This window comes from Remersonia thermophila, chromosome 1 (genome assembly GCF_042764415.1).
Source record: "Remersonia thermophila strain ATCC 22073 chromosome 1, whole genome shotgun sequence".
Classification (NCBI taxonomy): Eukaryota; Fungi; Ascomycota; class Sordariomycetes; order Sordariales; family Chaetomiaceae; genus Remersonia; species Remersonia thermophila.
In genome coordinates this window covers 4,129,410-4,157,407 of record NC_092217.1, presented here as the reverse complement: position 1 = coordinate 4,157,407, position 27,998 = coordinate 4,129,410, and the positions used below count along the sequence as shown (strand labels likewise).

Genomic DNA, 27,998 nt, shown 5'->3' with positions numbered 1-27,998 from the left:
GCCACCGTCAACCCACCCAGGATGGCCAGTATCGACGTGAGCCGGCAGAGGGAGGCTCTTCTCGGCGACGCGGCAGTCTTAGACCATCTGCCGCGCGAGCTTCTGCTCGTGATCCAGGACGGAGCCTCGACCAAGCTTCTCGAGGCCGTCGCCGATGCGGCTCTTATCCCCCAGGTGACCAACCGCCTATTCGCCTACTTCGAGCCGACCTTTGCAGACATCGCGGCCCGATGGGTCCTCTCCTATCCCCGTCGAGAGGAGAGGGTCATCTCATCCTTCGCCCGCATCCTCCCCTTCGCGCCGTCCCTGTCCGTCTTTCTCATCGCCCACCTCGGCGAGGGCCGCCCGTTTTCCGGGACGCCCTTGGAGCCTCTTGACTTGACGTCGTTCCCACAAGACAAACTTGCCCCCCTCCTCTTGTCGCTATGGCGCTTAAACAACTTTGACAAGGCCACCTTCTCGTCCTTGTCCAGCCCTTCGCAGCTGCAGTCCCTCTTCGCCCACGAAAGCCTCGTCGTCAGATGCCTCGCCGTCAGGTTGTTCTGCCAGCTCCATGATTCCGCGGACCAGAAGCTCGAGGCCGTGCTGGCCAGGCACGTCCCCAAGGACGCCAGCCTGGTGGCCGAGCTGGACGGGAGGGAGGCGGATTATGCGTTGTTGAGTCTGTACGAGGACGCAAGGAGTCGGGAGATGCAGCGCCTTCGCCGTAGCCTTGTTCAGTCCGGCCCGCGAGCGGCCGAGCCGGAGCCCGCTGGGGCGCCGGGACCAATGCAGAACCTCACTCCGCTTGTTGTCAAGTATGGCAAGACCCTTCTCCCTCGGCCCCTGGGCCCCGTGAACACCCCCGCCACCCTCGCCCTCACCCCGACCACCGTGGAAAACCTCGAGAGCCTCGCCGCCCTGCTGCTCCAGCCGGGGCCCATCCTGCTTCACGGCCTGTCCGGCGCCGGCAAGACGTCGCTGGTGCACGAGGTCGCGAGGGAGCTGGGCAAGCAGCGCGACATGATCACGCTGCACCTCAACGAGCAGACCGACGCCAAGATGCTCCTCGGCTTGTACACGACGGACGCGAAGCCGGGGTCCTTCCAGTGGCGCCCCGGCGTCCTGACCACGGCGGTCCGCGAGGGCCGCTGGGTTCTGATCGAGGACCTCGACCGCGCCCCCACCGAGGTCATGAGCACCCTGCTCCCCCTCATCGAGCGCGGCGAACTGCTCCTCCCCGGCCGCGGCGAGCGCATCCAGGCGTCCTCGGGCTTCCGGCTGTTTGCCACCGTCAGGACCCTGCTCGGCCTCAACGACCGCGAGAACCTGCCGAGCCTGATCGGCCTGCGCCTCTGGCGCCTCCTCCACGTCAAGGCGCTGCCGCGCGACGACCTGAGGCGGGTCATCGACGGCACGTACCCGCTGCTGCGCAAGTACACCCCGGGCGTGCTGGCCGTCTTCGACCAGCTCCTCGCCTGCACCAGCGGCTCGGGCCGCCTCGCCCTCGGCCGGAGCGCCCTCGACCGCCCCATCGGCACCCGCGACCTCCTCAAGTGGTGCGCCAGGCTCGACGCCGTCCTGCGCGCAGCCGGCTGCGTCACCGGCGACGAGCCCATCACCGACACCACCCGGGACCAGATGTTTCTCGAGGCCGTCGACTGCTTCGTCAGCAGCGTTCCCGACCCCTCGGCCCGCAACCTCCTCGTGTCCGCCATCGCCAAGGAGATGCATCTGTCCTCGGAACGAACGCAGCACTACCTGACGGGCTACATCCCCAACCTCGTGGACTCCGAGTCCCGGCTGGTCGTCGGCCGGGCCTCGTTCGCAAAGCCGAAGCGGAACAGCAGCAGCCGGGTTGCCAAATCCAAACGGCCGTTTGCGACCACCGTCCACGCCAAGCGGCTGCTCGAGCAGATCTCGGTCGCCGTCCAGCACCGCGAGCCCCTGTTGCTCGTCGGCGAGACCGGCATCGGCAAGACGACCGTGGTCCAGCAGCTGGCCGAGTCGCTCGGTCATCAGCTCGTTGCGGTGAACCTGTCTCAACAAAGCGAGGCCGGCGACCTCCTGGGCGGCTTCAAGCCCGTCAGCGCCCAGAGCCTCGCCATGCCGCTCAAGGAGGAGTTTGAGGATCTGCTCGAGAAGACGGGGGTCTCGGCGGAGAAGAACAGGGAGTACCTCGAGCGCATCGCGAAGCGCTTCGCCAAGGGCCGCTGGAAGGAAGTGTCCAAGGAGTGGCGCAAGGCGCCTCAGATGTTCGAGGCCATCGTCGCCAAGCTCGAAGGCATGCGGTCGTCCCGGCCGGACGGCGACGCCAACGGGGACGGCGGCCAGCCCGCGAAGCGCCGCAAGACCGAGTCGTCCAAGCTGCAGCGCCTGCGCGACCTGAAGCCGCGCTGGGAGCGGTTCGCGCAGAGCCTCGATCAGTTCGACCGGCAGGTCGCCAGCGGCTCGGCCGGCTTCGCCTTCGCCTTCGTCGAGGGAAAGATCGTCAAGGCCGCGCGCAACGGCGACTGGGTCCTCCTCGACGAGATCAACCTCGCCTCGCCCGACACCCTCGAGAGCATCTCCGGGCTGTTGCAGCCGAACCCCTCCCTGCTCCTCTCCGAGACGGGCGAGATCGAGAGGATACAAGCCCACCCCAACTTCCGCGTCTTTGGCGCCATGAACCCGGCCACCGACGTCGGCAAGCGCGATCTGCCCCTGGGCCTGCGGTCGCGCTTCACCGAGATCTACGTCAGCAGCCCCGACCGCGACAAGAAGGACCTGCTCACCATCATCAAGACGTACCTCCGGGGCAACAACAGCAGCATCGATCGGCTGGCCGACGATGTCGCCGACCTGTACCTCGAGATCAAGAAGCGGGCCGAGCTCAAGCTGCTCGTCGACCAGGCCAACGAGGTGCCTCACTTCAGCCTGCGCACGCTGACCCGCGTCCTGACGTACGCCAACGACGTCGCCCCGCTGTACGGGCTGGAAAGGGCCCTCTACGAAGGCTTCTGCATGTGCTTCACCACCCTGCTCAGCGAGGAGTCGGAGCGGACCGTCATGCCCCTGATCCAGCAGCATCTGCTCAAGCGCGCCAACATCCTCGGCCAGCCGCCCAAGCGGCCCACCGACGGCAAGAGCTACGTCTCGTTCCGCAACGTGAGCAAGGATCACCAGTACTGGCTGCTCCAGGGCAACGAGGTGCCCAGGGAGCGGGAGGACTACATCATCACCCCGTACGTGGAGAGGAACCTCCTCAACCTGGTCCGCGCCACGTCCACGCGCAGGTACCCGATCCTCATTCAGGGCCCCACGTCGGCCGGCAAGACGAGCATGATCGAGTACCTGGCCAACTACACGGGGAACAAGTTCGTGCGCATCAACAACCACGAGCACACGGACCTGCAAGAGTATCTGGGGACCTACGTGTCGGATTCCGACGGGAAGCTGAGGTTCCAAGAGGGCGTCCTCGTCCAGGCCATGCGCGAAGGGTCGTGGATCGTGCTGGACGAGCTGAACCTGGCGCCCACGGACGTTCTCGAGGCCCTCAACCGCCTTCTGGACGACAACCGGGAGCTGCTGATCCCGGAGACGCAGGAGATCGTGCGGCCGGCCGAGAACTTTTGCCTGTTCGCCACCCAGAACCCGCCGGGCCTGTACGGCGGCCGCAAGGTGCTGTCGCGGGCCTTCCGCAACCGCTTCCTGGAGCTGCACTTTGACGACATCCCTGAGAGCGAGCTCGAGACGATCCTGCAGAAGCGCAGCCGCAACACGGCGCCCTCGGACTGTCGCCGCATCGTCGCCGTGTACAAGCAGCTCACGCGCCTGCGCCAGGAGAGCCGCGTCTTTGAGCAAAAGAACAGCTTCGCCACGCTCCGCGATCTGTTTCGCTGGGCCCTGCGCGAGGCCGACACCCGCCAGGAGATCGCCGAGCACGGCTTCATGCTGCTTGCCGAGCGCGTGCGCAAGCCCGAGGAGCGCGACGAGGTCCGGAAGGTCATCGAGGAGGTCTTCAAGGTCAAGATCGACCCGGAGCGTCTGTACGACCTCGAGACGGCGCCCGAGCTGAGCAACGTCCGCGCCAGAAACAGCCAGGGCGTCATCTGGACCCGCGCCATGCGCCGGCTCTACGTGCTCGTGAAGCGCGCCGTCAAGAACAACGAGCCGGTCCTCTTGGTCGGCGAGACGGGCTGCGGAAAAACCACCGTCTGCCAGCTGCTCGCCGAGTTTGAGAAGAAGGAGCTCCATATCGTCAACGCGCACCAGAACACGGAGACGGGCGATCTCATCGGGTCTCAGAGGCCGGTGAGGAACCGCGGCGCCATCATCGATGCGCTGTTTCGGGATCTCGAGGCGGCCGCGGACCTTCTGGGAAGGGCCAGGGGCTCGCTGGAGGCGCTCCAGGAGTGGTTCCGGTCCTTGAGCCCAGAGGAGCTGGCCACGCTGCCCGACGACCTCAGGACCAAGATCCACGCGGGCATGACGAGGAGCAAGGCGCTCTTCGAGTGGAGCGATGGCAGCCTGGTCCATGCCATGAAAGAAGGCTCCTACTTTCTGCTCGACGAGATCTCCCTCGCCGACGACTCGGTCCTCGAGCGCCTCAACTCGGTGCTCGAACCCCACCGCAGCCTGCTGCTCGCCGAGAAGGGCATCACCGACTCGTTCGTCCAGGCCGCCGAGGGCTTCCAGTTCTTCGCCACCATGAACCCCGGCGGCGACTTTGGCAAGAAGGAGCTCTCGCCCGCCCTGCGCAACCGCTTCACCGAAATCTGGGTGCCCGCCTTCACCGAGGTCGACGACGTCCACGACATCGTCGTGTCCAAGCTCGACAAGCGGTTCAAGCAGGGGAGCAAGAAGCAGCCGTCCAAGCCCATCTCGCGCATCATCGTCGAGTTTGCGTCGTGGTTCGGAAAGACCTTCCGCCCTTCGTCGGCCACGGCCTTTTCCGTCCGCGACATCCTCGCATGGGTCGACTTCATGAACAGGTCCAGCTTCCCCTCGCCCGAGCTCGCCCTCCTCCACGGCGCCGCCATGGTGTTCATCGACACCATCGGCGCCAACCCTTCGGCGCTCGTCGCCGTCGACCCGAGGGAGATGGGCGCCCACCGCCAGATGTGCCTCGAGAAGCTCGGCGAGCTGTGCGGCGTCGATTTCGCGCAGGCGTACTTCCAGGAGCCGCAGCTCGCCATCACCTCCGACAGGCTCACGATCGGGGAGTTTAGCATCGCGCGGTCCGCCGGGACCCAAGAGGATGCCGGCCGCGAGTTCGCCGTGCCGACGACCAAGATGAACGCCATGCGCGTGATCCGCGCGCTGCAGGGCGGCAGCAAGCCCATCCTGCTGGAAGGCAACCCCGGCGTGGGCAAGACGACGCTGGTCACGGCGCTGGCGCGGGCGTGCGGCCGCCCGCTCACGCGGATCAACCTGTCGGACCAGACGGATCTGATGGACCTGTTTGGTACGGACGTGCCCGTGGAGGGCGCCGAGGCGGGCAATTTCGTCTGGAGGAACGCGCCTTTCTTGGAGGCGATGCAGAAGGGCGAGTGGGTGTTGTTGGATGTGAGCGCTCCCTGGGATTGCTGAAGCGTGGCGGGGTCCGCCGGGAAGGGATATGCTAACCAAGCCGAACAGGAAATGAACTTGGCGTCGCAGACGGTCCTGGAGGGTCTCAACGCCTGCCTCGATCACCGCGGCGAGGTCTACATTGCCGAGCTTGACCAGATCTTCAAGCGGCATCCCGACTTCAAGCTCTTCGCCGCGCAAAACCCTCACCACCAAGGCGGCGGCCGGAAGGGTCTGCCGAGCTCCTTTGTGAACCGCTTCGTTGTTGTCTACGCCGACGTCTTCACCAAGCAGGATCTCCTGCACATCACCGCCACCAAGTTTAACGCCATCGGCGAAGAGACCCAGCACCGCCTCATCGAGTTCATGTCGAAGCTCGATGACGAGGTGGTCGGCCGCAGATCGTTCGGAGCCCTGGGCTCCCCCTGGGAGTTCAACCTCAGAGACACCCTCCGCTGGGGCGACCTTCTGACGTCTCGCAACGCGCTGCTGGCGGGCCGGAAACCCGATGATTTCCTCGATGTTATCATCCGGCAGCGCTTCAGGTCGGAGCGGGACCGCGAGCAAGTCAACAAGCTCTTCGCCGAAGTCTTCGAGCGACCCCCTGAGGACCACGGCCTGTACCACGACGTCAACCCCTATACCGGCCAGGTTGGGCTTGCGATGCTCAAGAGAAATCACCTCACCCAGCCAACGCCATTCCCCGCCATCAACCCTGTCTTGAGGCTCAAGGAGATCGAGTCCATCATGATCTCCATCGAGCAGGACTTGCCGTGCATCCTCGTCGGACCCTCCGGCAGCGGCAAGTCCGCGCTGCTCGCCCACGTCGCCGCTCTCGCCGGCAAGCCGCTCGTCATCTTCCCGCTCAACGCCGACGTCGACGCCATGGACCTCATCGGTGGCTTCGAGCAGGCTGATCCCCATCGAGACGTGCAGAATTGCCTGTCGAGGCTCCGTGACGCCTTGCAGCTTCAGATCTTGCAGGCCCTTCCCAGTCCGGTTCCGGCTGCGGCGGTCGACCTGCTCGCGGCGCTTCGGTCCCTCCACGGGGAGGCCTCCCAGTACGCGCTTCTCCTGGCCATGGTAGAAGACCTGAGATCCACGCAACCCATGCCCGAGGATCTCGCCGCTCTTCTCGCCGAAGCCTCCGAGGCTCTGCGCAAGCCCCTCACGCTGGAGAGCCCTCGCTTCGAATGGCTCGACGGCGTCATCGTGCGCGCCGTGCAGACGGGCGCCTGGCTCGTTCTGGACAATGCCAACTTGTGCAGCGCCTCGGTGCTTGACCGGCTCAACTCGCTGCTCGAACGGCCCAACGGCATCCTTAGCATCAACGAGCACAGCGGGCCAGGCGGCGAGCCCAGGATCATCAAGCCGCATCCGGATTTCCGCATCTTTTTGACGGTGGATCCGAGATACGGCGAGCTCTCGAGGGCGATGAGGAACCGCTCGGTCGAGATCTACCTCGAGCCCCTGCCTGCGGATCTGGAGGAGGTGAAGATGATCGCACCGGTCGAGGGCGGGCTGCAGAGGTTCCATGCGGCCTCCGTCGTACTGGAGCAGCAACAAGAGCCTGGACCGATCGTACCCCTCGCGTTCGACGCGTTGTCGCTTGGGGATACCGGCCGTTTGGATTCGTACGCCCAGGCTGTTCGCAGCGGATTCTCACCATTGTCTCTCGGCACACCGGCGGCTATCCAGCAGCACCTGGATCGGCTGTCCTATTACATCAAGTCTGAAGACAGCGCCTCCCTGAGAGAGTCTCTCGCCGGCCTTTACGAGACGAGCCCTAACAAGATGCTTATGCCGCTGCACCCGCTGCTCAATTCGCCCATGGTGCACGTCCTGGAGCGGCACCGTGAAGGCCTGGCTTACTGGCTCGCCAGCTGCTACGAGCTTTACCTGGCCATCCGGGATGCCGAGATCGCCTTGGACGCTCAGCTCGCCAAGGTCAACGTCAGCAAGCCTTCCTCGATGAACCGTCTCCAGCGGTCGGGCGTCGCGGACAAGGTTGCCTCGTTGTCCCGCGACTCTACGGTTCATGCCGTACGGTTCTTGTCGTCGGTGCTCTCCGCCATCAAGGGCTTCCTCGGCGAAAACGCCAGCGAGCCTGGCGCCTGGAAGCAGCGTCGCGCCGTGCTGCGACGGCTCTTGCTCTTTTGGCGCCGCACGTTCGAGGCGTTGACGGGCGTGTCGTTCGATGAGGCGCGCTTTCAGGCGCACCTGGGGCAGGCTTCAAACTTTTTGCGGCAATGCGCATCTGTCCTGCCGGAGGCCGGTGACCAAGGGCTGGCATCCGCTCTGGCCAAGCTTCTTGAGCGTGACTTCGTCGTGGGCTTCAAGCTCTCTACCGGGCTCAGCATGGAGGTTCTCTGGCACCGGCTGCGTCCGGACCCCATCCCCGACGCCGAGACCCTGGAGCAGGTGATGGAGATGGAGCGCCTCGCGGACCGGTTCGATGCGCTGCGCTGGAAGGTGGACGTCAACATTGCCACCTTGCGCAACATCCAGGATTCGATGGCGCGGGTCTACGCGTTCATCCGCACCGGCAAGGGAGAGGCAGCGAGCAACCTGGTCAAGGAGGTCCGGTCCGAAATCTCGGCCCTCGAGGCCAAGATCGGCGAGCACTCGGCTCCGCACCAACCCTTCTTCGCATCCAGCTTCGAGAGCCTCCGCCAGGCCCTCGTCCTGCACCAAATCACACGAGGCGCAAGCATCGCGCCCGGTTCGTCAGACGTCGACGTCCTGGCAAGCATCCCCACCGCGAGCTTGATGCGCCTGCAGTGCCTGACGCAGACCACCCCCCTGCACGCCGTCGACTACCTCCTGGTGCAGGACGCGAGCAGCGAGGCCGTCCATCCGTGGGAGGGGGCCCTGTCCAAGTCGCTGCTCCTTCGATACGACGCGGCCTCCTCGGCGAGCTTGGCCGAGCTGCGCTCGCTGGAGGTTGAGATGCCCATCATGGGCCGGGCGCTGGCTGCGGCGTCGGAGGCGCTGGCTACGGATCCGTTGGTGAAAGCGGAGAGGCTGCTGTTGAGGCTGATGGAGGATATCGTTGCGGCGCATGACGAGGCTTTCCGGGGGAGGGTGACGGGGGCTTATGAGAAGCTTGCCGCGCAGGAGCACGTCGAAGCCGCCGGCGGGTCGTGGATCGAGGATGCTCAGCTTCCGCATGATGCCGTCGATATCTTCCCGGCCCACCCATCCGACGTCTTCAAGCGGCACTTCGGAAAGGCGCTGGTGGCGCTGGCAGCATCGGCCAGGGGGTTCCGGCCGCGATCTGCGTCCACCTCCGTCGCCTGGGTGCGGTTTGCTTTGGGCTGTGTCGAACTCTTCGTCCCGGACAAGATCTTTGACCCGCATTATCGCGCGCAGGTCGAGGCAGAGGAGCATCAGCAGCTCTTTGAGGGCCTACAGCAGGAGATTGCCGCCCTTGAGGCGTTCGAGATCGCGTTCACGGGCCAGAAGACCAGCCTCCGCACGCAGTGTCTCGTCGAAGAAGCGCAGAGCCTCGGGGAGCCGCCGGCTGTCCAGCCGATCTACCGGCCTCAGGTTGGCGAGCTGCGGAGTCTGCAAGGGGAGTTTTCCAACGTGCTGAATGCGCTGATTGCCAACGACGTCGCGGCCGCGCACCTGCGTGCAGTTCTCTCGTCCGGCAGCGAGGCCGGCGCCGAGGAGGAACTGGCTCTTGTCGAGCAGAACGTGGGGTTGCTCATCTCCAGGTTGACGACGAGGTTCGGCGCCTACCAGGACCTGACGATGCCCCTGGTTAGTTTCCTCCGCTGCGTGAGGCTGGGTCTGTCCATCAGCCGGGGCGTCAGCGCGGCCAAGAAGGAAGCGGAAGAGAGCAGCAGTGATGGCCGGGCTCTCGCGGCCGTCACCCCGTTCCTCGGCGGCACTGTCGGGCAGGCGGAGAAGAGCGACCTGCCTGTTCGCACGCTCGAGTTCCTCTCGCTCGTCCAATCCGTCGTCGCCATCGAAGGGATCGATGCTCTTCCGGTCTCGCTTCGCCACTCGGTGCACGAGTCCCTGGCGGCATTCCACGAGGAGTGGGTCAAGAAGCTGGAAGCAGATCGCAAGATCGAAGAGGCCAAGACAAGTCTGTTCCGCTTCAAGGGCAGCATCGAGGACCAGGAAGAGTATGACCAGGAAGAGTTCAACCAGCTGTTCCCCGACTACACGCCTGATGACGAGGACGGTCTGCCCAAGAGCAAGAAGCCCGTTCGCGGCGGCCGCGAGCTCGCCGTCCTGCTTGCGGAGGCGCACGAGAAGATCTTCCTCACGCCGAGCGACGCCCAGGAGAGCATCAAGTCGCTGTGCACGCAGGTTGCTCGCCGTGTCGCCCGCGGCGGCGTCACCGCGGAGCCTGAGCTGGATCGCCTGCTCCTCCCGGCCGCGATCCTGGCGTTCGATCAGCACGTCAAGGCGTTCGGCTCGACCGTCAACGCCTCCGACTACAACTTCTACGCGGATCCTAATCTTGCCGAGGTCCGCAAGCTCCTTGGTCTCGTCAGCTCCATCAGGACGCGTTTCCTTGAGCTGCAGGGCATCGATGAGATTGGCCACCACCAGACCCTTGCGGATGTGGTTCTGGCCTGCGACCGGGTGTCGGAGATGGCCATTGACGACCCCCTTGCGAGGCTTCTCCCCGCCATCGAGCGCCTGTACGCGCATGTCTACGAATGGCACGAGGGCGGCTGGGCGACAAAGGAACACAAAGCCATTGCCCTGTACGAAAAGCTGAGGGACACCATCTGCGACTGGCGTCGCTTGGAGCTGTCGAGCTGGTCACGGCTGCTCGATGCCGAGATGAAGAAGCAGCACGAGGCGGCCAAGTCGTGGTGGTTCATCGCCTACGGCGCTGTGATCGCGGAGCCGTGCTCCATCCTGCAGCAGGGCCTGGATCTGAAGGCCCATGCCGTCAATCTCTTGGGAATTCTCGAGTCGTACTTTACGGACGCAACCGTTGGCCAGTTCGCCGCGCGCCTTGGCCTTCTCCGGCAGTTCAAGAACCAGCTGGATCTGCTCGTGCGGGACGAGCCCGCCCTGGCCCTGGTCCGTGACGCGGTGGAGAACTTTGTGACATTCTACGGCCGGTACGAAGGCAAGATCGCCGAGACCATCAAGGCCGGGCGCGCCCCGCTGGACAGGAGCATGAAGGACGTCCTGCTCATGTCGAAGTGGAGGGACAAGAACATCGAGTCGCTGAGGGACAGCGCCCGCCGGTCCCATCAGAAGCTCTTCAGGCTCGTGCGCAAGTTCCGCGCCGTCCTGGAACAGCCTGTGAAGCCGATCGTTGACCAGGGGCTTCCGGATGAGAATCACTCCAACGGTCCTGCTGGAGAAAGCGCGGTGCCAAAGATCATCGAAGCACAGATTGATCAGGCGGCTCTCGCCTTGTGCGAACAAACGCTCCCGGGCGTCTCGAGCCATCCGCACTGGGCAAGGCTGTCGAACCCAGCCGTCGTCAAGGCCATGTCCAAGCATGGATCTCTTCCCACGGCCAGCGTCGACGCTGCTGGGACGGTGGACACGTACGTCACCGAACTCGCCGCATCCATCTCGTCGCTGAAAAAGGAAACCCCCGACACTCTCACCGACGAGAACAAGGAGCTTGTTCGCCATCTCAAGACGCGCAAGGTCACGCTCTACAGCGACACCTTGAAGACCCTCCGCGCCATGGGCTTCAGCCGAAACCTGGGCACCAACATCCTCGACAAGCAACGCTCTACCGCTCTGGTCCTCGTCGGCTCGGGCGTCGTCAACCCTCGCATCCTCGACCCCGCCGCTCTCCGCGCCATTGAGTACTTCTACCATAAGATGCTCGACCTAGCCCCACGGTTCCGTCGCGCCACGCTCGATCACAACGAGGACCTGAGCCGCGACGTGGTGCACAGGAGTGTGGGCTACCTTGAGGGTGTGCTGCACATTACGTTCCGCCAGAGGCAGTTTTTGGCGAGGACAGCTGCGGACACGGGCCGTTTGGCGGGTGTTGTCGAGTCCGTCGGTGTGCTGTCCGATGATGAAGGAGGCCACGGCTTCACGCACCAGACATGCGCCACGAACCACTCCCGGGTGGTGCGCTGGCTCGTGCAGATCCTGAAGATGGCGAGCTGCTTGGTCGAGGTTCACGGCAGACTCGGCGGCGCGGGCCATGCCGAAATCCGGAACAAGTTGGAGGGCTGGGTCGAGGCGTTTGCGAAGCTCGATGCGGCGTTCCGCGCATTGCCTCATCTGCCAGACGGATTCAGCTCGCCGGCCGCCGACAAGCTGCAAGCCGCTGTGGAGAGCGAGCTGAACACCGTCCGGGCGGGCCTTGCGGAGCTTGCCGAGGCCAGCCCCGAGATTGCGTTCGTCATGCAGCAGGTTCAGCGGTGGACCAGCGTCGAGGCTACAGAGGCCATCAGCGGCGCGGCTGTCAATGAGGATGTCAACAGCTTTGCGGCCGCGGCGCTGACGCTGTCCAGCAAGATCCTCGTGGCGCTGCAGAACTTCCGCAAAGCGGCCCAGTCCCTGCCCGCGGCCACGGAAGACGCCGGCTGGTTTGTTAGCTACAGCGACAACCTCCAACAGAGCATCGACGCCCTCCGCATGTCGAAGATTGCCTCCGAGGTCGAAGCCCTGATCCACCAGCTTCGTCCATTCATCTCCGATCAATCACTGTCCACCAGCTCTGCGCTGCTGCGCCTAATCCACCCGATTCTCTCTCAATACGCTCGCATCTGCGAGCAAAACCTCGCCCGCTTCGCCGACCTCCACCGCGCGACTTGCCGCATGGGCTACCAGCTTGCGGCGTCGTTCGTGCAAATCTCATCGCAGGGCTTTTGCTCGCCCCAAGAGGAGCAGGACGGCGAGACCGCAGGCGAGTCCGGCAAAGTCGAGAGCGGCACAGGCCTCGGCGATGGCGAGGGCGCCGAGGATATCAGCAAGGATATTAAGCCCGACGAGGACCTGTCGGAGCTCGCGCAGGATCCGAACAATAAGGGGCAGGGCGACATTGAGGAGAACAAAGATGCTGTTGATGTGGGAGAGGATGAGTTGGAAGGGGACATGGGTAGCGTTGGTGGTGACGAGGAGGAGGAGGATGATAAGAAGAAGGATGGCGAGGAGGACGGTGAGGAGGAGGATGAAATGGACGATCAGGCCGGAGATGTGGATGATCTCGATCCTACGGCCGTCGATGAGAAGATGTGGGATGGAAGCGGCGAAGAGGACGCAGACAAGGACCAGATGGGCGACCAGGAGAAGGGGAAGAAGGATGACGACATGAGTGCCGCGGCCGAGGGCGACAAGAAGGAGCAGCCGAAGGCCGAAGGGGAGAAGGACGACGCGAACGCTGCTCCTGACGAAGTCGGCGAGGAGCAAGACGACGAAGACGCCGACATGGAGGCTGGCGAGGAACCTGAAGGCATGCCGCAGGAGGAGCTGAACCAGCAGGATCAACATGTCCAGGAAACCGAGACGCTGGCGCTGCCGGAAGATATGGACATCGAGATTGATGATGAGGAGGGTCAAAGCGAGGACGATGACGATTTGGACGATTTGTCGGACGTGGAAAATCCCGAGGAAAAGAAGGCCGAAGATGAGGTCGAGGAGGGCCCGCAAGACTTGGACGGAGAGGACGAGAGGGGCGAGGAGGAGCATCAAAAAGATGAGAATATACCGGAAGACGAAGCGGAGGATGAGAAGGAGATCGACGCGGCAGGGGATCGGGAAGAGGCCATGGATGTGGACGAGCAGGAAGAAGAGCAGGGCGACGAGGGCCAGGACAAGGACAAGGACGACAAGAAACAACCCCCGTTGCAGGAGGATGGGACCGGGGCGGATCAAGATGTCGCTCCGAGCGACGTTCAGAACGGCGGGGGCCAAGCCGAAGACGCGGGCATGCAAGATGACGAGACCGACAACAAAGCCGGCCAACGAGAGCAAGGCGCCCTGGGCAAGAGCGCCGCCGAAGAGGACAAGGCGCCCGGCAACAAGGGCGCTCTTTCGAGCATGGACCAACAGCAAGGGCCGTCAGACGATGCCGAGGACGACTCGAGAGCCTCGCAGCCGTTCAAGAAGCTGGGTGACGCCCTCGAGCGGTGGTACCGCAACCAGCGCGAGATCCAGGCTGCCCCCGAGAACCAGCAAGACAAGATGGACAAGTCTGCCGAGGATATGGCGCGCGCCGAGTTCCAGCACCTGCAGGACGAGACAGCCGAGGCGGACGCTCAGGCCTTGGGCACGGCCACGGACGAAGAGGCCCGCCCCATGGACGATGCGATGGCGATCGATACGGAGATGGACGAAGGCAACAACAACCAGATCCTCCCTGAGGAGCAGCCAGCAGAAGCCGATGCCGACGTCGATATGGAGGATAGCGCGGAAACAACGGAGCCGCAGGATGCCTCCAAGAACGACCGCGAGGAGGGTCGGTCTGGCGTGGCCACTCGTAAGGGGGCATTCGAGACCGACGACAAGGACGACCTGCGGAAGATCACACAGGAGGAGGAAGATGACCAGATCCAGGAGACGTCAACGCAACTTCTGGCCACGCATCTAACCGAAAACGGCGAGCAGGAAAAGCCGCTCCGGGACTATTCCGAAGCGCTTGAGATGTGGTCCAACTTCCAGGCCAAGACGCAGTCGCTCTCGCAGTCGTTGTCGTCGCAGCTCCGCCTCATCTTGACGCCCACGCAGTCCACCAAGCTCTCGGGTGCCTTCCGCACCGGCAAGCGGCTCAACATCAAGAAGATCATCCCCTACATCGCGTCGAGCTACAAGCGCGACAAGATCTGGATGCGCCGCGCCGTGCCGTCCAAGCGTTCCTACCAAATCCTGCTCTGCGTCGACGACAGTTCCTCCATGGCAGACAACGAGAGCCACGCATCCGCCTCCTCATCATCGTCTTCGTCGGGCCGTCTCGCGCTCGAGTCCCTCGTCATGGTCTCCCGCGCCCTCGCTTCCCTCGAAGCAGGCCAGGTCGGCGTCCTGGGCTTCGGCACTGACGTCTTCGTCGCGCATTCCCTCACCGACCCGCCCTTCGCCTCCTCCTCGCACGACGCCGGCGCCCGCGTCCTGCAGCGCTTCACCTTCCGCCAGGACGGCACCGACATGGTGCGCCTCTTGCGCGCCACCATCGACCACTTCCGCGACGCGAGGCTCACCCAGGCCGCCACCTCGTCGGGCCAAGACCTTTGGCAGCTCGCGCTGATCCTGTCGGACGGCTTGGTCCAGAGCCGCGACCACGCAAGACTCCGCCCGCTGCTGCGCGAGGCCATGGAGCAGCGCGTCATGGTGGTGTTCATCGTCATGGACGACGCGAAGGGGAAGGGCAAGGGGCATAGCGTGTTGGAGCTGAAGGAGGCGAGGTTCGGACCGGACGGGGTCCCGGTCATTCATCGCTACCTGGACACGTTCCCGTTCCCCTACTACTTGATTGTGCATCACCTGGAGGATCTGCCGGGTGCGCTGGCGGCGTTGTTGAGGACGTGGTTCGCCGAGGTGAATTCTTGAGCGGCTAAAAGGAGTTGGGGGTGTTTGATGCTTGGCTTGTGGGATCTCGTTTGCAGATAGATAGGGATTTAGACAGAGTGTATTGGGGTATATACTAAAATAATGAAGCCGAAAAAGTTATGTTAACTCGGGAGCCTATCTACTTGCTCGCTTGGCATGGACTTGGTCTAGTTCTTCAGAAGCAGTGCCATTAGTGCTTGATATATTATTTGATTCAATCTTCAAGTCATGGTGGAGACATGGTTGTGGAAGACGAGAAAGTCGAGATAACCAATCGTTGGACGATATACTTCATGAGGTTACCAAAATACAGACAACCAACATCCCCGTTGTGCTATCTGATCACATTTTGCCCCCCATTCCCCTTTCATCTGCCAACATAACAAAAAGCCCCAACACTGAAATCTCCGGGCAACAGAAGAACGCGCAGAAACCGATCGAGAAGCGAGGAAAAAGAAACCACGACACATTCATATATGCTAGAAAAACATACCCGTAACAACAAACAATCAACCAAGACGTCACCTCCCCACCAAACCCTCTAACCACTCACTCCGTCACATCCCACTTCATACATACAACCAAGGAGCACTATCCCCCTTGCTCTCGTGCGATCGGCTAGCATTCTCCTGGCTCTCGCCCAATCCCGTAAACCCTTCCTCCACGCTCCCCAACACTTCCCCGCCCCCAAGGCTACCCCCCTGGGAATCGTCCCCGGCACCCCGCTCGCCGCGGCGCTGGCTATCCAGCAACGGCCCCTGCACCAGCTCAATGTCCCCAATCGTATCGTTGAACACCGAGGTGAGCCTGCTAAGCACCGCCATGCGGTTCCAGTCGTGGCGCGTCTTCCAAATCTCGTCCATCAGCTCGCGGTAGATCTGCTCGAGCTGCTCGACGCTGCAACCCGACGTGCGGTCGGCCAGGGTTTGCAGGAAACGGAGGACGCTGCCCTCGTGGAGAACGGGTTGTTGCGAGGAGAGCTGCGTAGCGGATTGGTGGAGGCTGTGGCTGTTGATGCCGCTCGCCGCACCGGGGACAGCGGCGGAGGGGTGGGAACCCGAGCCGGCGCTGGAGCGCGGCGTGTGCGTGCCGGGCCCCCCGCTGCTGCTCTGGGTTCCGCGGTGGCTGTGGCTGCTGTGTTGCCCATCGTCGTTGAGAAGGTTGCCGAGGCTGGCGGCGGAGGGCTTGCGGGGCGAGTGCTGCATCGGGGGTGGACCCATGCCAGGCGGCGGATGGAGGATGCCCTGGGCCATTCCAGCAGCCTGGGAGTGCGGCCAGTCCTTGCCGCTGGAGCTGGACTGGCTCTGGCTGAGGATGAGATGGCCGCTATGCAGCTGGCTCTGTTCGTAGGCCTGAGATTGCGTTTCAGCCAGCTCTGTGGGTTCATCTTGGTGCACGGCGCCGTTGGTATGCTGCGTGCTCCAATTGTTGGACCGGTGAGTGGACGCTTCCGATGTCTTGGTCGTCGAGGCCTCGTTGATGATGGCCGACGGCGACACGCCGGGAGGAACCGACACGACAGCTGAGCGCTGTGAGAGCTGCGTCCCGGCCGTGGCCCTGGTAGAATCGCCAAGCGGCGGGCGACCAAGCATCTGAGGCCATTGCGGCGCGACAAATTCGGAGCGTGGGCCCAGCACGGGCTGGGTATCGTCGTCGGTCCCGCCCATACGCACATCTTCCCCGTCCACGTGGGACGCTGAAGTGCCATTCGTAAGGTGGTTCGGGTTGCTCGTGCCCGCGTGGCCATTGGACTTGGGGCTTGAAATCGGCTGGAACCGTGCCATGGTTGTCGCCGCCGGCAGCGCGACGCCCACCGGACCTTGCGAATCGCTATCACCATCGCCCTGCAGGTCCGACTGTACCACATCGACGATCGACTGAAGCGCTTGCTTCTTGCGCGCCTTTTCCTCAGCCGCCCTCGCCCTCTCCAGCTGTCGCTGGTAGATCTCCTCGAACCGGATGCCCTGAGCGGCGAGCGACACGCTGATGTCATGCACGTCCACCTCGACATTCGTGCGCAGCTCGTTGGCCTTGAGAGTCCTGTCGCGGTCACCAATGTTCTTGGCGTCCAGGTACAACCTGTTGATGTCCGCATAGAAGTCCATGGGCCGTGCATAGTAGCCGTTTGCCAAGCGCTCCTCGATGGTGGTGGTCTCGAGGTTGTAGAAGAACTTTCCGGTTGCCGTCTCCCGAATGCCGTCGATGCCGTCCTTGTCCTTTGCGATCTCGTACGGTCTGGGCTGATCGATATCTGGCCGCACAAAGTTCGGATCGGCCTCCTCAAACAGGTAGGCAATCTGCTGCAAGGGGATGACGGGCTGCCTGAACTTCCGGTACCGACGATGGATCTGGTCCATGATGGGCTGCAGACGCATCTTGAGCAGGTTCAGGTGGTGCAAATCTTGCTTGCGCTGGGCCTTGATTTCCTCCTTCGTGAGCTGTCGCGGTGGTGGCGGAGGGGCGACCGGGAGATCTTCGAGAACCCGCTTCTTGCGGTTCGCGGGATCCGGGAACTCATTGGGCGCTTTCTTCAGGTGGCTGATGATGTTCTCAAAGAACTCCAGCCGGCAGGCCTGGTCTGTGTTAGCCTTCACCGTGCCCACCACCATCGTCATAGCAGCGCGACATACCTTGTCAGGACGTTCGACTACAGCACGGTTCTTCTTGGAAAAGCCAAACAGCTCCCTGAGAATTCCATCATCCAGGTCCTCAGGCGTGCAATCGGCCGTGGCAAGAAGAAGAATCGGATCCGATGCCGGGATGCTCCGAAGGAGCGTGGTGAGGGTCCTGATGGCCATCTCGGTGACGCTGATCCACCAGGTGTCGATGCTCGGGATGAAAATCACGCTTGGTTTGTGCCGCTTGACCTCGGTGAATCGACTGACAATTACTTGTTCCATGGGCTGTGTGACCTAGTTAGCACAAGGATCCACGTCGAAGGGAGGGATAGAACGATGAGATATGCTTACCCGACCATCACCGAGCAGGGTCGCCAAGTCCAGAGTCTGCACATGGACGCCCTCCAGGTGGTGCAACATAGCAGACGCAAGATAGCTCTGGCCCATGCCAGGAGAGCCGGAGATGAGCAACCTTGGACGGAAAATGCGGCAGCGCTCGAACTCCTGGTGCATCGCCTCTCTGCCAAACCCATGGTCCGCATCATCAAACGGCTCATACATGGCTTCCTGCAGGGCGGTCGTCTTTTTCGGGCGCGGCAGGATATCATCCAGAACCTTGAGGATGGCGTGGTACTGGTTCCTCAGCAGCGGCTCCACAAGACGCGGCAGGGGAGACGCCGAGGACGCCGTTGAGCGCTCCGAAGATGGGACCATCTTCTTGACCGAGAGCATGAAGTCGGTAGCGTGGATGGCGATCTTGTCGGGGTCGACCACCAGCTTCTCCTTGGCACTGTAGATCTGCGGATACGTCCTCTGGATCGCGTTGAGCGCGGCCTCGGTGCAGAGAGCCCGCAGATCGGCACCGCCGTAGCCCTTGGTGTTCTCGGCGAGGCTGTTTTTAAACTCGTCTGAGATGCCCCAGCCCTTGGTGTGGATGTCGATGATGGAGCGGCGCGCCTCGAGGTCGGGGAGGGGGAAGTAGAACTCGCGGTCAAAACGGCCGGGCCGGCGCAGCGCCGGATCGATATTGTCAGGACGGTTTGTTGCACCAATCACGATGACCTGGCCGCGGTTGTCCATGCCGTCCATCAAGGCCAGCAGCGTTGAGACGATGCTTGCGTGAATCTGCTCCTGCTTGCTGGAACGCACTGGCGCGAGGCCGTCGATCTCGTCGAAGAAGATAATGCTGGGCTGTGTTCTCCGAGCCTCCTCGAAGAGCAGGCGAAGCTGCTTCTCGGCCTCGCCGACCCACTTGCTGAGGGCATCGGCACCCTTGCGCATGTAGAAGCTGATCTTACGGCCGCCGGCGCCCACCGAATTCGCCAGAGCCCTGGCGAGCAAAGTTTTACCCGTTCCCGGCGGACCATGGAAGAGCACGCCGCGCGGGGGCGTAACGTGGAACTTCATGAACAGCTCCGGATACAGCAGCGGCAGCTGAACCATCTCCTTGAGCTGGTCGATATGTCCCTGCAGGCCGCCGACCTTGCTGAAATCAACGCTCATGTCCACGCCGAGGGGATCGGCGTCCGCAAAGGCCTTTGCGTTCTTGAACTTGCCCACCTGCGGCGTGGCCACGCCGATGCCGTCGGGGGCCTGGCCGGCAGGGTTGAACAGGCCAACATTCGGGGCCGCCGCAGTTGGCGTCATGCCAACAGCTCCGGCAAGCCCGGATCTTTGAGCCATCTCGTCGTCGCTGCTGTCCGAGTCCACGCCGCCAGTCGCCCCGGTACCCCAGGGGCCTCCGAGGAGCGCCCCGGGACCTCCACCGCCGCCAAACGGACCATACGTGGTGTTGAGCTGACGCTCCCACACGTTCGAGGCGGCACCCCTACCTGTCCTGCGGTTCCTTGCCGGGGTCGCCGCGGGTTCAGCGTCGTCATCCTCTTCCAGCTCAAGGGTGGCGGGATCGATCGGAGGGATCCTGTAATTGACCGGCTTTGTGCGACGCTTGTTGGAAGTGCGCTCCTCGTACTGAATTGACGGGGAGCGGCGGCGACTGCGGCGCGGACGTGACCTGGAGCTCTCCCTAAGCTCTTCCAGCTCCTCCGCCAACTCATCCTTGTCCAGCTCGATCTCGTCGTCACCAGAATCATCATCCTTGCGACGCCGCCGACTCCGTGCGCGGGTGCTGCGGCCCCGAGGTGTCGGGGTGGACTCGCCATCGCCGTCGCCATTCGAGCCACCGGCCTCAGAAGCGTCGCCATCTTCGGATTCGTCACCAGGCTCAAAGTCGCTACTAGGCTCCTGCGTGCTCTTCTTCCGAAGGGTCGACCGAGGTCGGAGACGACGCCCTCCCTTGGTGGGCGCCTCTTCCTCATCGGCTGCCTCCGCGTCTTCCGTGGTAGGAGCCACGGCGGAGGCGTTGGCACGCGAGCCGCGGGTCCTCCGGGTGATTGGCACGTCGTCATCGTCATCGTCATCATCATCCTCGTCGGCGGGAGCGTCGGGTTGGGCTTCTTCAGGCTGGTCCTCCATCGGGGCGTCCTCGGCAGCGTCCTCCTCGCCCGGCGCGTCAACTTCCTGCTTGGCTGTCTCTCCCTGCTCGTCCACATTCTTTGTGAGGGCGAGCTCGTCCGGAGAGCCCATGGCATGATCCTCCATTTCCTCCTTGGGATCCGTCTCCTGGGTCGCCTCTTCGATGGGGGAAGCTGGTTTCTTCATGCCCTTTGCTCCCCTAGTAGCACGAGCGGCGCGGGCCAGGGCTTCTGGGCTCCTGCTCCGCGAATCGCGTGCCGGCTGCGCGTGTCTTCCCGAGTTGGACAGCTCCATCAGAGGCTCCTCGATTTCCTCGGTGCGAGCGCGCGTGCGACGAGCGGGGGGCTGCGAGGCGGGAGGCTCCTCCTTTCCTCGTTTGGACCCCCTCTGTGCCCGAGGGTTCGTCTTAAGAACCACGATCTTCGACGGCCGGCCGGCCGACTTTCTAGGGGTGGTCTCCTCGGGTTCCTCGTCACCCCCGGCATCTGAGTCTTGGATCACGTCCTCGTCATCGTCGTCGGTGCTCTCCTTGTATGACGCGTGATTGACGGCGCTCCTTCTCATCCTCCGTCCCGTGGCGCTGATGGGCAAGTCCTCATCTTCTTCCTCCTCCTCCTCATCGTCCTCGATGAAGGAGTCCTCGTCGGCGCTATCCGAAAGCACCTCGTCGTCGTCGTCAATGTCTGACCCTCTGTACCGGTTGCTGCGCTTCTTAGGGCGAGAGCGTTTTGTCGACCGCGCCTTTTTGGCGCTCCGAGGGGCGCGTTCTTCGCGCTCTTGTTTCGGGTCGAAGTTTTCGTCTTCCGAGTCGGACTTGTTGGGGTCAAACCCGAGGAGAACGTCGCGCTTCCGTTTATTCGCCATGGTTGCGGCTGGCAGTGGCTCGAGGCGACAAGATGCTCGTTCTAACAGAGGCAAGGCTGGCCAAGAAATCGGAAGAGATGCCTATCAGACACGACTTCACCGCAGATCATGTATACAGGTAGATACTGGCTTGGAAGTGTTAGTGCATACCCTCACGAAGCGACAACGAGTGGGGATTCGAAGGAGGTGCGACGTGCAACAGGGGACTTGAAGGACATACTATCCGCGATGGTTGCGACGCGGGCGTCCCGAACAATGAAGAAAAGCAAGACGGGCGCTGTTCTGATTGGCAAAAAAAAGTTCTGTGGCGGGATTTGGCCGACGTGTTGCAGCGACTTCTGAAGAAGATGGAGTCGATGCGATCGCTGGGGCAAATGGTCGGTACGGTCGAGGAACCCTCCACGGCGGTGCCCGGTCGAAACGGCTTGCTGGCTGCTGAATGGTCCGCAAAACCCCAGCCAGCCTCGAACAATGAGCTTCGATAGCCAGGACAAAACGAATGCCAAAAACAAAACCGACTATCACAAGGGCCGTGGCTGGGCGATGGCTTGCATCCAGGGTCGACCAAGCCGACTGAAAAGACACAGCAGAGGCCGATGATGGATCGAGCGAGGGAGAAGATCCGAGGAGACGAGAGGTTCGCGTGTTTCTTGGTTGATCCCACTTTCGCGCGTCCCTGGTTGGCCAAGACGTCTTGAGCTGGAGCTTGGGCCAATCAGAGCCTTCAGCAGCGACTTACGGTGGGGCGCCCACCCTTGCAGGCAGCAGCAACGACGCCTCTTCAAACTGGCTCGCCTCGCAAAAAACCGCTGCCATTTTCGCAACTCCTAAAATCTTGTCGCAAACCACCGCGTCGAGATCATTTCCGTCTCAGACCATCCACCCCAAGCCGCACAAAGCTCGAGAGGCAAACCATGGCGAAACCCACAAAATCCGGTGCTGACACGCAATGCGATTCATTTCCTCCGCCCATAAACCTCCGCACATAGCCCAGGCAGCCGCAATGCCTCGTCGCAGATCGGCTCCTTTTCATGCTCAAACGCGTCAAAAAAGCTACATGTACAAGCGCGTCGAGAACGTCAATGTCGTCATAGGTGCCGCGGGTGTGTGTGTCTGTGTCGCAGACGATGGACCGTACCGGCGGGATTTGTGGAGAGGGGACGCAACGGGTTCCCCACGTGGCCTGGCCGATGCGGCTCAACCCGGACAGGGCGGCAAGGCTATCGGCTCTGTGTGTCCCGCCTGGCCTTGGCCTTGACCGCCGCTTGGGGGAGGGGGGGGGGGAGAGGGGGATGGGAGGGAATCTCCTACCTGTCCATGTGGTCTGTGCGAGAGTAAGTGAGCAGGTTGCAAAGTGCAGGGTTTGCTTCTTTTGTGAGCCAAATGTTGCGTCCCAAACCGGTGGAAAGGACACCCCCATGCTTACGCAGTAGGTCAAGCTCACAACATTTCGGAGTATTTTTATGAGTACGCCTTTCAGAAACCCCCTTTTTGCTTGTTTATGAAGAGCTATGGTTGCCCAACTCCCGTATCAAGCCTACCAAGAGGTCTGTTATGTTTGGTGTGGTTGAGGTTGTTGAGGTAAACACCCAATTGGGCATTGCTTGGCATCGGTGCGAGTGGGCCAGGAAAGTCCAAGCCAAGAGCAAGACCGTAGCACGGAACCAAAATAGTAAAGAAGCCTACGTGAGGCAAACTGAAAAGCATTGGTGAATTGAGAGATGCAAAAGAAAGAAAAAAAAGAATACCGAGAGAGAACATGGCATCAAAGTTGGGGAGAAAAAGGTAAACCACAGGAACGTAGAGGCGGACATCACCAGTCAAGCCCCTCCCAGAGGGAATCGCAAGACCTTATTCTAAACACCTCTAGAGCTAGAGACTGAACACCATCCCCCATTACACCATTAACCCCTCATTTCCTCCTCGTCGGCAGTCTCATCTTTGGAAATTGCAGCGGCAGCGCGAGCTTCGCGATGTGCTTAACCTGATCGCCCGCCTTGGCCGTCTTGATGCGGGCGCCAATCTCCAAAAAGTACTGGTTCATCTGCTTCTGCTCCAGCTTCATGTCCTCGCGCAGGTCGTGCGTGTCCACCTCAAAATTGTCAATGATGCTGGCAAACACGCAGAGGTGCGTCATCAGCAGATCCACGTGCTCCTTGCGCATGACGCCGCCGTCCGAGAACTTGCGGCGGATGTTCTCCACCACCACCTCGGGCGCGGGAGCCAGCGCCTCGCGAAGCACGTCCCGCTTAGCCACCGCCTTGGTGCCGCGGTCGCGTCCGCGCCCGGTGGTGTTGTAGAAAATGATGACCCACAGGAGGTAGCGCAGCAGCTTGAGCCGCTGCACGCCGTCCTCGCTAGTGTTGCCGGCCACGCGGACGATACGATGCGCGACGAACCGCGCGGGCACTTCGATCGGCTGGTTCTTCTTGACCTTGTCCTGCCAGTCCATAACTGGCACGGCGTTGAGAACCTCGGCGCCGATGATCTGCGAGGGGACGTAGACGTCCTGGATCTCGTCCGCGTCGAAGTTGCCCCGCGGCACGGGTCGGGCGGCATCGACGCGGGCCTGGAGTTCCTCGCGCGTCGCCATGTGCTGGCTGGCATCGCGAATCGTGCCGACGAGAGCGACGTCGTCCGCCTTGAGCTTTCCGCGGGAGTGGTCCGCCAGCATCCTATCCTCGGCCACGGCCCGCAGCGCTTGCTTGGCTTTCCGAGTACCGAACGCCTCGCCGAGTTCCATTTTCTTCTCCGAGAAGTTCTGCAAATAGAAACAAAAGGAGAATCATGTCAGCGTCCTGGTCCGCTTCGGAGCAGGGTCTGCCTCGAGTGTGACATACCGTCCGGCCAGCGCCTACTTCCATGGCCTCTGGAGGCGCCTGTTTCGCCCGGGCTGCCCCACGGACGACCATCTTCCTCGCCTGCACAATCTCCACCTCGCCGGTCTTGGGATCAATGATGGCCAGGAAGTGGTTCAGCACCTTGTCCACGCTCTTGTGCCGCTCCTCGCGCGCCGTGTAGTCTACCGTCCTGTGCGCGGCCGAGTACAGAGCCATCTCGTTGGCTGGTGGCGCCGCTCCGCCGCTCTTTCGCCGCTTCGCTGATGGCTGTTCATCCTTCTCGTAGGCATCGAAAGGGAAACCGCCGGGTAGGTGGATTCCTGGCGTAATGGCTATGTTCCTGTCAGTTCCAAAAGTCGCGCGACATCAATGGAGCAATATGGACCCGAGATCCTTACCTACTACGGGCGGGTTGGCCTGTGGCTGGTGCACTTTTGTGATGGAGAAGGATGTCGCAATTGCTGGCTGCTGGAACTCGACCTTTTTCTTCTCTGATTGAGGCGCCTGGGCCTCGGATCTCCGCCGCTTTTTCGCCGTTGAGTCTGACATCTTGTCGGCTGTTCAATCGCTGGGTGTGATGTCAGCAGGTCTGGTTGAGGATGCTTGACCGACTAAAGCCCGTTTGATTGTCTGGGATGTTGGAGGGTCTTTGGACTTTTTTTTCTGCCGGCAGTTTTCTCACCGCCTTGGCACAACCCCACCACGTGCTGTCTTGGGCGGACTCTTGACCTGAGTCGCCTGGATGAAATCAAAACCACCCACAGCAGGTGAAGAGAGAGATAAGAAAATATGGTTCGTGAAGAGATTGCCGCATGGAATAGACACTACGAAGCGAAAATACCGGATGCTGGGTGTCTTGCATGACGCTCTGTCGTCATCGGCTGGTCAGACGACCGGCGGCGGCAGGGTTGGTTCCGGCACCTGCCAAGCTCCCAGGTCACCCGGGCAGTTTCAGACATTCATGCACACAAAATCGAGCGGGGATTGCCCAGCGGAAACCATTACAACGTGAAGCCAAGGTCATCAATTCTTGCGGGCGGCGATCCGACCTCGCAATCCTATCGTGCTATGGCTCCTTTCCCGAGTCTCGTAAACGGCTGCGTTTCCAGCTCAACCTTTCGTTGACAGGCAACCAGTCATGACCGTGAACTTCATGATACCGCCGAACCGTTCCGTGCTCCAAAAATCCCATGGTAACTTTGCCAAAGTGCCTTGTCGTAATCGAGAGCTGAGACATACTCGCGGGGCGGTCCGGGCCATGCCGAAACCTTTGGGTTGCTTTTGGTTGAGTGACGGAGTCAAGACAGCGGCCAGGCCTTCGAGGCGACCATTGGCGCGGTCGCAGTGCTCTGTCCGCTACGCGATGACTTGCTTTGATGCCGGCGGTCTGGCTGAGGTCGAGGTGGCGAGCACGTTTATTTGCTGCGGGGAGCCATCAGCACAGGTGCTAACCAGAACAAAGGTGACGACGGCGACTTACGAGCGAGCCCTCATCTTTCTTCTCTTGCGCTTGAGGCGGCGGACGCGCTTCTTTCTCCACTTCGCTCTCATCTTGACTACTTGATGTTAGTGAGAAAGACTATTGCGTTGTTGTGCGGGCGCGACCTACATGTTACTTCGTGATGAGGATTTGCGTGATGGTTGTAGAAAGAGAGAGCAATTCGATTTTCGGGAGGGGAAGTTTAACTAGGGCAAAGGGCAGCAGCCCTGTGGGGCAGGTCAGGTGACGAGACTGCCGGGTGCTTTCCATTGGCCAAAGCTTGAGTTTCTTCCAAGGTTCCCGCCAAAAAGTGGGGGCCTTCTTGTGAAAGGGCTGCTTCGTTCCTGCCTCTCGAGATCAACGCCGGTCGACTCGGGGTTCGATTGGCCTCGATGACGATTCGGGGAGCGCTGCCTAAAGGTAGACTGGGGGGATTTCATGTTCTTATGGTAGGTATGTAGTGATTTTTAGATCAACGCCGCAGAACAATACAATGTTGGACGTTTCGACGACATCTCTCCTCTTCGTACCAGCTCTTACCAGCCAGAGGTTGCCATGTCTCTGTCTCAGATGCCTGTCGGAAAGTTCGTGTGGGAGAATCAAAGCAGAGATCCTCCAAAACATGGTAAAACTCGTCGATACTTGGTGCTTCGCCGGCGCCTTGTTCTTGGGCAGCCTTCTCTGACCCCGTCGATCCAGGATCCTTCCTGGTACTCCCCAACCAGCAGGTCTTGGTCGGGCGCGATGAAGAGAGAAACGATGTAGCGTTCACGGACCCGGTTGTGTCAAGGTGCCAGCTCGAAATATTTTCCATTGTGGTCGATGAACAATGCAGCCATCCACCTCTCGTGTTTGTGCGTGATCGAGGATCTGCGAACGGCACGGCCGTCAATGACAAAATCATTGGGAAAGGAGTCGGGCTCTCGCCCTCGAGGCTTCTCCAGCACGGAGACATCATCACCATTGGCAGATATACCCACTTGAAGCTGGTTTATACCCAGCTACTTCACTCGCCGTGTCGGTACGCCCTCACCCCATTCCAGCGGCAGGAGGTTGAGGTAAGAGAACGTCTCCGGGTACACGACATGGTTTCTGAACATGCCTCAGCTCTTCCGTGATCGCTATGTCGTCACCGAGCAAACCATTGGCGATGGTGGTCATGCTGTGGTCTTTCTGGCTACAGAGGTTGCGACGGGACAGCATGTTGTCTGCAAAGTCCACGACACCAGCAGATATGCCCCGGCATCCAAAAAGGTCCAGAGGATCCGCCAGGAGGCCGCCCTTCTGAGCACCTTGGATCATGTGAGAGAGGGCGAGCCCATCCGAAGCTAGGTCACCGCGCTGACAAGTATAGCCCAACATTCTCCCCATTAAGGCAGCCTTTGAGACACCACAGACCATGTACGCCAGCATGTTTAGTGTTTCCCGTGTCATATCGGCGGCTGATATGCCTCAGCTATGTTATTACTGAGCTTGCGACGGGAGGTGACCTCTTCTCGATCCTCCTGCGATACGACCAGTTGGACGAGCTGCAGATCCGGGCCATTATACGGCAGGTCCTTCGTGCCGTTGCCTACATCCACAGCAAAGGCGTCGCCCACCGGGATATCAAGCCCGAGAATATCCTCTGCGGTATCACTCCGTGTGTCCCGTACCGCATCATGCTCTCGGACTTTGGAGACTCGGGTATTTCCGCCGACTCCGGCCCCGAGCGGCTCAAGTCAGCCGTCGGCACCAAGTTTTACCGTCCCCCGTGAGCCAGCCGAACACCTGTGGTCTCCAACTCCAGCCCAGTACAACTTGCTAATACTTCCCGTCCTGCCAGTGAATGTCACGGCCCCGATCCCTCGCACGACCTTTCCGTCGACATCTGGGCCGTCGGAATGCTCGCGCTTCAACTTCTCCTCGGCTACGAAGAGCTTCCCGGCCTCAGCACCGTAGTCTTCTGCAACCAGGAAGAGATTGACGCGTACCTGGACATGGTCTTCGCAAACTTGCACAGCCCAGCTTCGGACGCAGCCGGGAGCTTCGTCCGCGGATGCCTTACCTTTGACAGCGCTCAGAGGCCCTCGGCGCGCCAGGCTTTTTGCCACCGCTGGCTTCAGGAGCCGGAGAGTGATCGTAAGGTATTTGAGAGGTTGGAACAAGACGGGATGGCGTTATGGAGGCCGCAGAAGGTGAAGTTTCCTGTGATTGAGATGATTGGACCTGTGGGGGTAGAGCCTGGACAGGAAGGTGGAGGGGGCCGTCATGAACGGGCACACGAAATGCGGGGGACGGCGTCGGGATATCTTGCCGCCAAAGACCACCATTCCAGAGCTAAAGTCGGGGCGAGAGCTTTTCTGGGGGCGTCGAGCGCTCCCTCAGGACCGACGAGCGCTGCCGGGGGAGAGGAGAGGGTCGGGATGTAAACTGGGGACAATCGAATGGGGAAGTCTACCCTGATGTATATCCTGGTTGGTTGCTGGAGATGGCGAGCGCACCTTCATTGCTACCTTTCAGGGATTCTATCAACTTCTTTGCAATAGCAACCCCGAGTAGCATAGTTCCAGAAGGAACAGGCGACATGGAGGTATTGGCATTCGAGTTTCCGACACAGGGACATCAAAAAGTCACGCCTGTCATCTAGCGTCGCAATGTTCTCGCCAGATGGCCCGGTTATGGTGACGAAAAGCACACGGGATACAGCATGGTGGC

General features: G+C 61.6%; 5 protein-coding genes across 5 annotated transcripts; 2 read left to right on the top strand and 3 right to left on the bottom strand.

Moving 5' to 3' along the window:
- Positions 1–21: 21 nt before the first annotated feature.
- Positions 22–15,024, top strand: VTJ83DRAFT_1154 (uncharacterized protein; the record flags this gene model as incomplete). Its single annotated transcript, XM_071007282.1, has 2 exons — positions 22–5,526; positions 5,599–15,024. The coding sequence occupies 2 exons, from the start codon at positions 22–24 to the stop codon at positions 15,022–15,024; spliced, it is 14,931 nt and encodes a 4,976-aa protein (XP_070870507.1).
- A 569-nt stretch (positions 15,025–15,593) lies between these two features.
- On the bottom strand, positions 15,594–20,981 carry VTJ83DRAFT_1153 (uncharacterized protein; the record flags this gene model as incomplete). The annotated part of the gene is made up of 3 exons (XM_071007281.1): positions 15,594–17,597; positions 17,655–17,927; positions 17,994–20,981. The coding sequence occupies 3 exons, from the start codon at positions 20,979–20,981 to the stop codon at positions 15,594–15,596; spliced, it is 5,265 nt and encodes a 1,754-aa protein (XP_070870506.1).
- A 1,912-nt stretch (positions 20,982–22,893) lies between these two features.
- VTJ83DRAFT_1152 (uncharacterized protein) lies at positions 22,894–24,370 on the bottom strand (the record flags this gene model as incomplete). The annotated part of the gene is made up of 3 exons (XM_071007280.1): positions 22,894–23,742; positions 23,822–24,153; positions 24,220–24,370. The coding sequence occupies 3 exons, from the start codon at positions 24,368–24,370 to the stop codon at positions 22,894–22,896; spliced, it is 1,332 nt and encodes a 443-aa protein (XP_070870505.1).
- Positions 24,371–24,887: 517 nt separating this feature from the next.
- Positions 24,888–25,571, bottom strand: VTJ83DRAFT_1151 (uncharacterized protein; the record flags this gene model as incomplete). The annotated part of the gene is made up of 4 exons (XM_071007279.1): positions 24,888–25,243; positions 25,298–25,377; positions 25,431–25,436; positions 25,555–25,571. The coding sequence occupies 4 exons, from the start codon at positions 25,569–25,571 to the stop codon at positions 24,888–24,890; spliced, it is 459 nt and encodes a 152-aa protein (XP_070870504.1).
- Positions 25,572–25,856: 285 nt separating this feature from the next.
- Positions 25,857–27,712, top strand: VTJ83DRAFT_1150 (uncharacterized protein; the record flags this gene model as incomplete). The annotated part of the gene is made up of 6 exons (XM_071007278.1): positions 25,857–25,926; positions 26,001–26,359; positions 26,409–26,603; positions 26,656–26,702; positions 26,758–27,054; positions 27,127–27,712. 6 exons carry the CDS (start codon positions 25,857–25,859, stop codon positions 27,710–27,712), a joined length of 1,554 nt encoding a protein of 517 aa, XP_070870503.1.
- Positions 27,713–27,998: the final 286 nt, after the last annotated feature.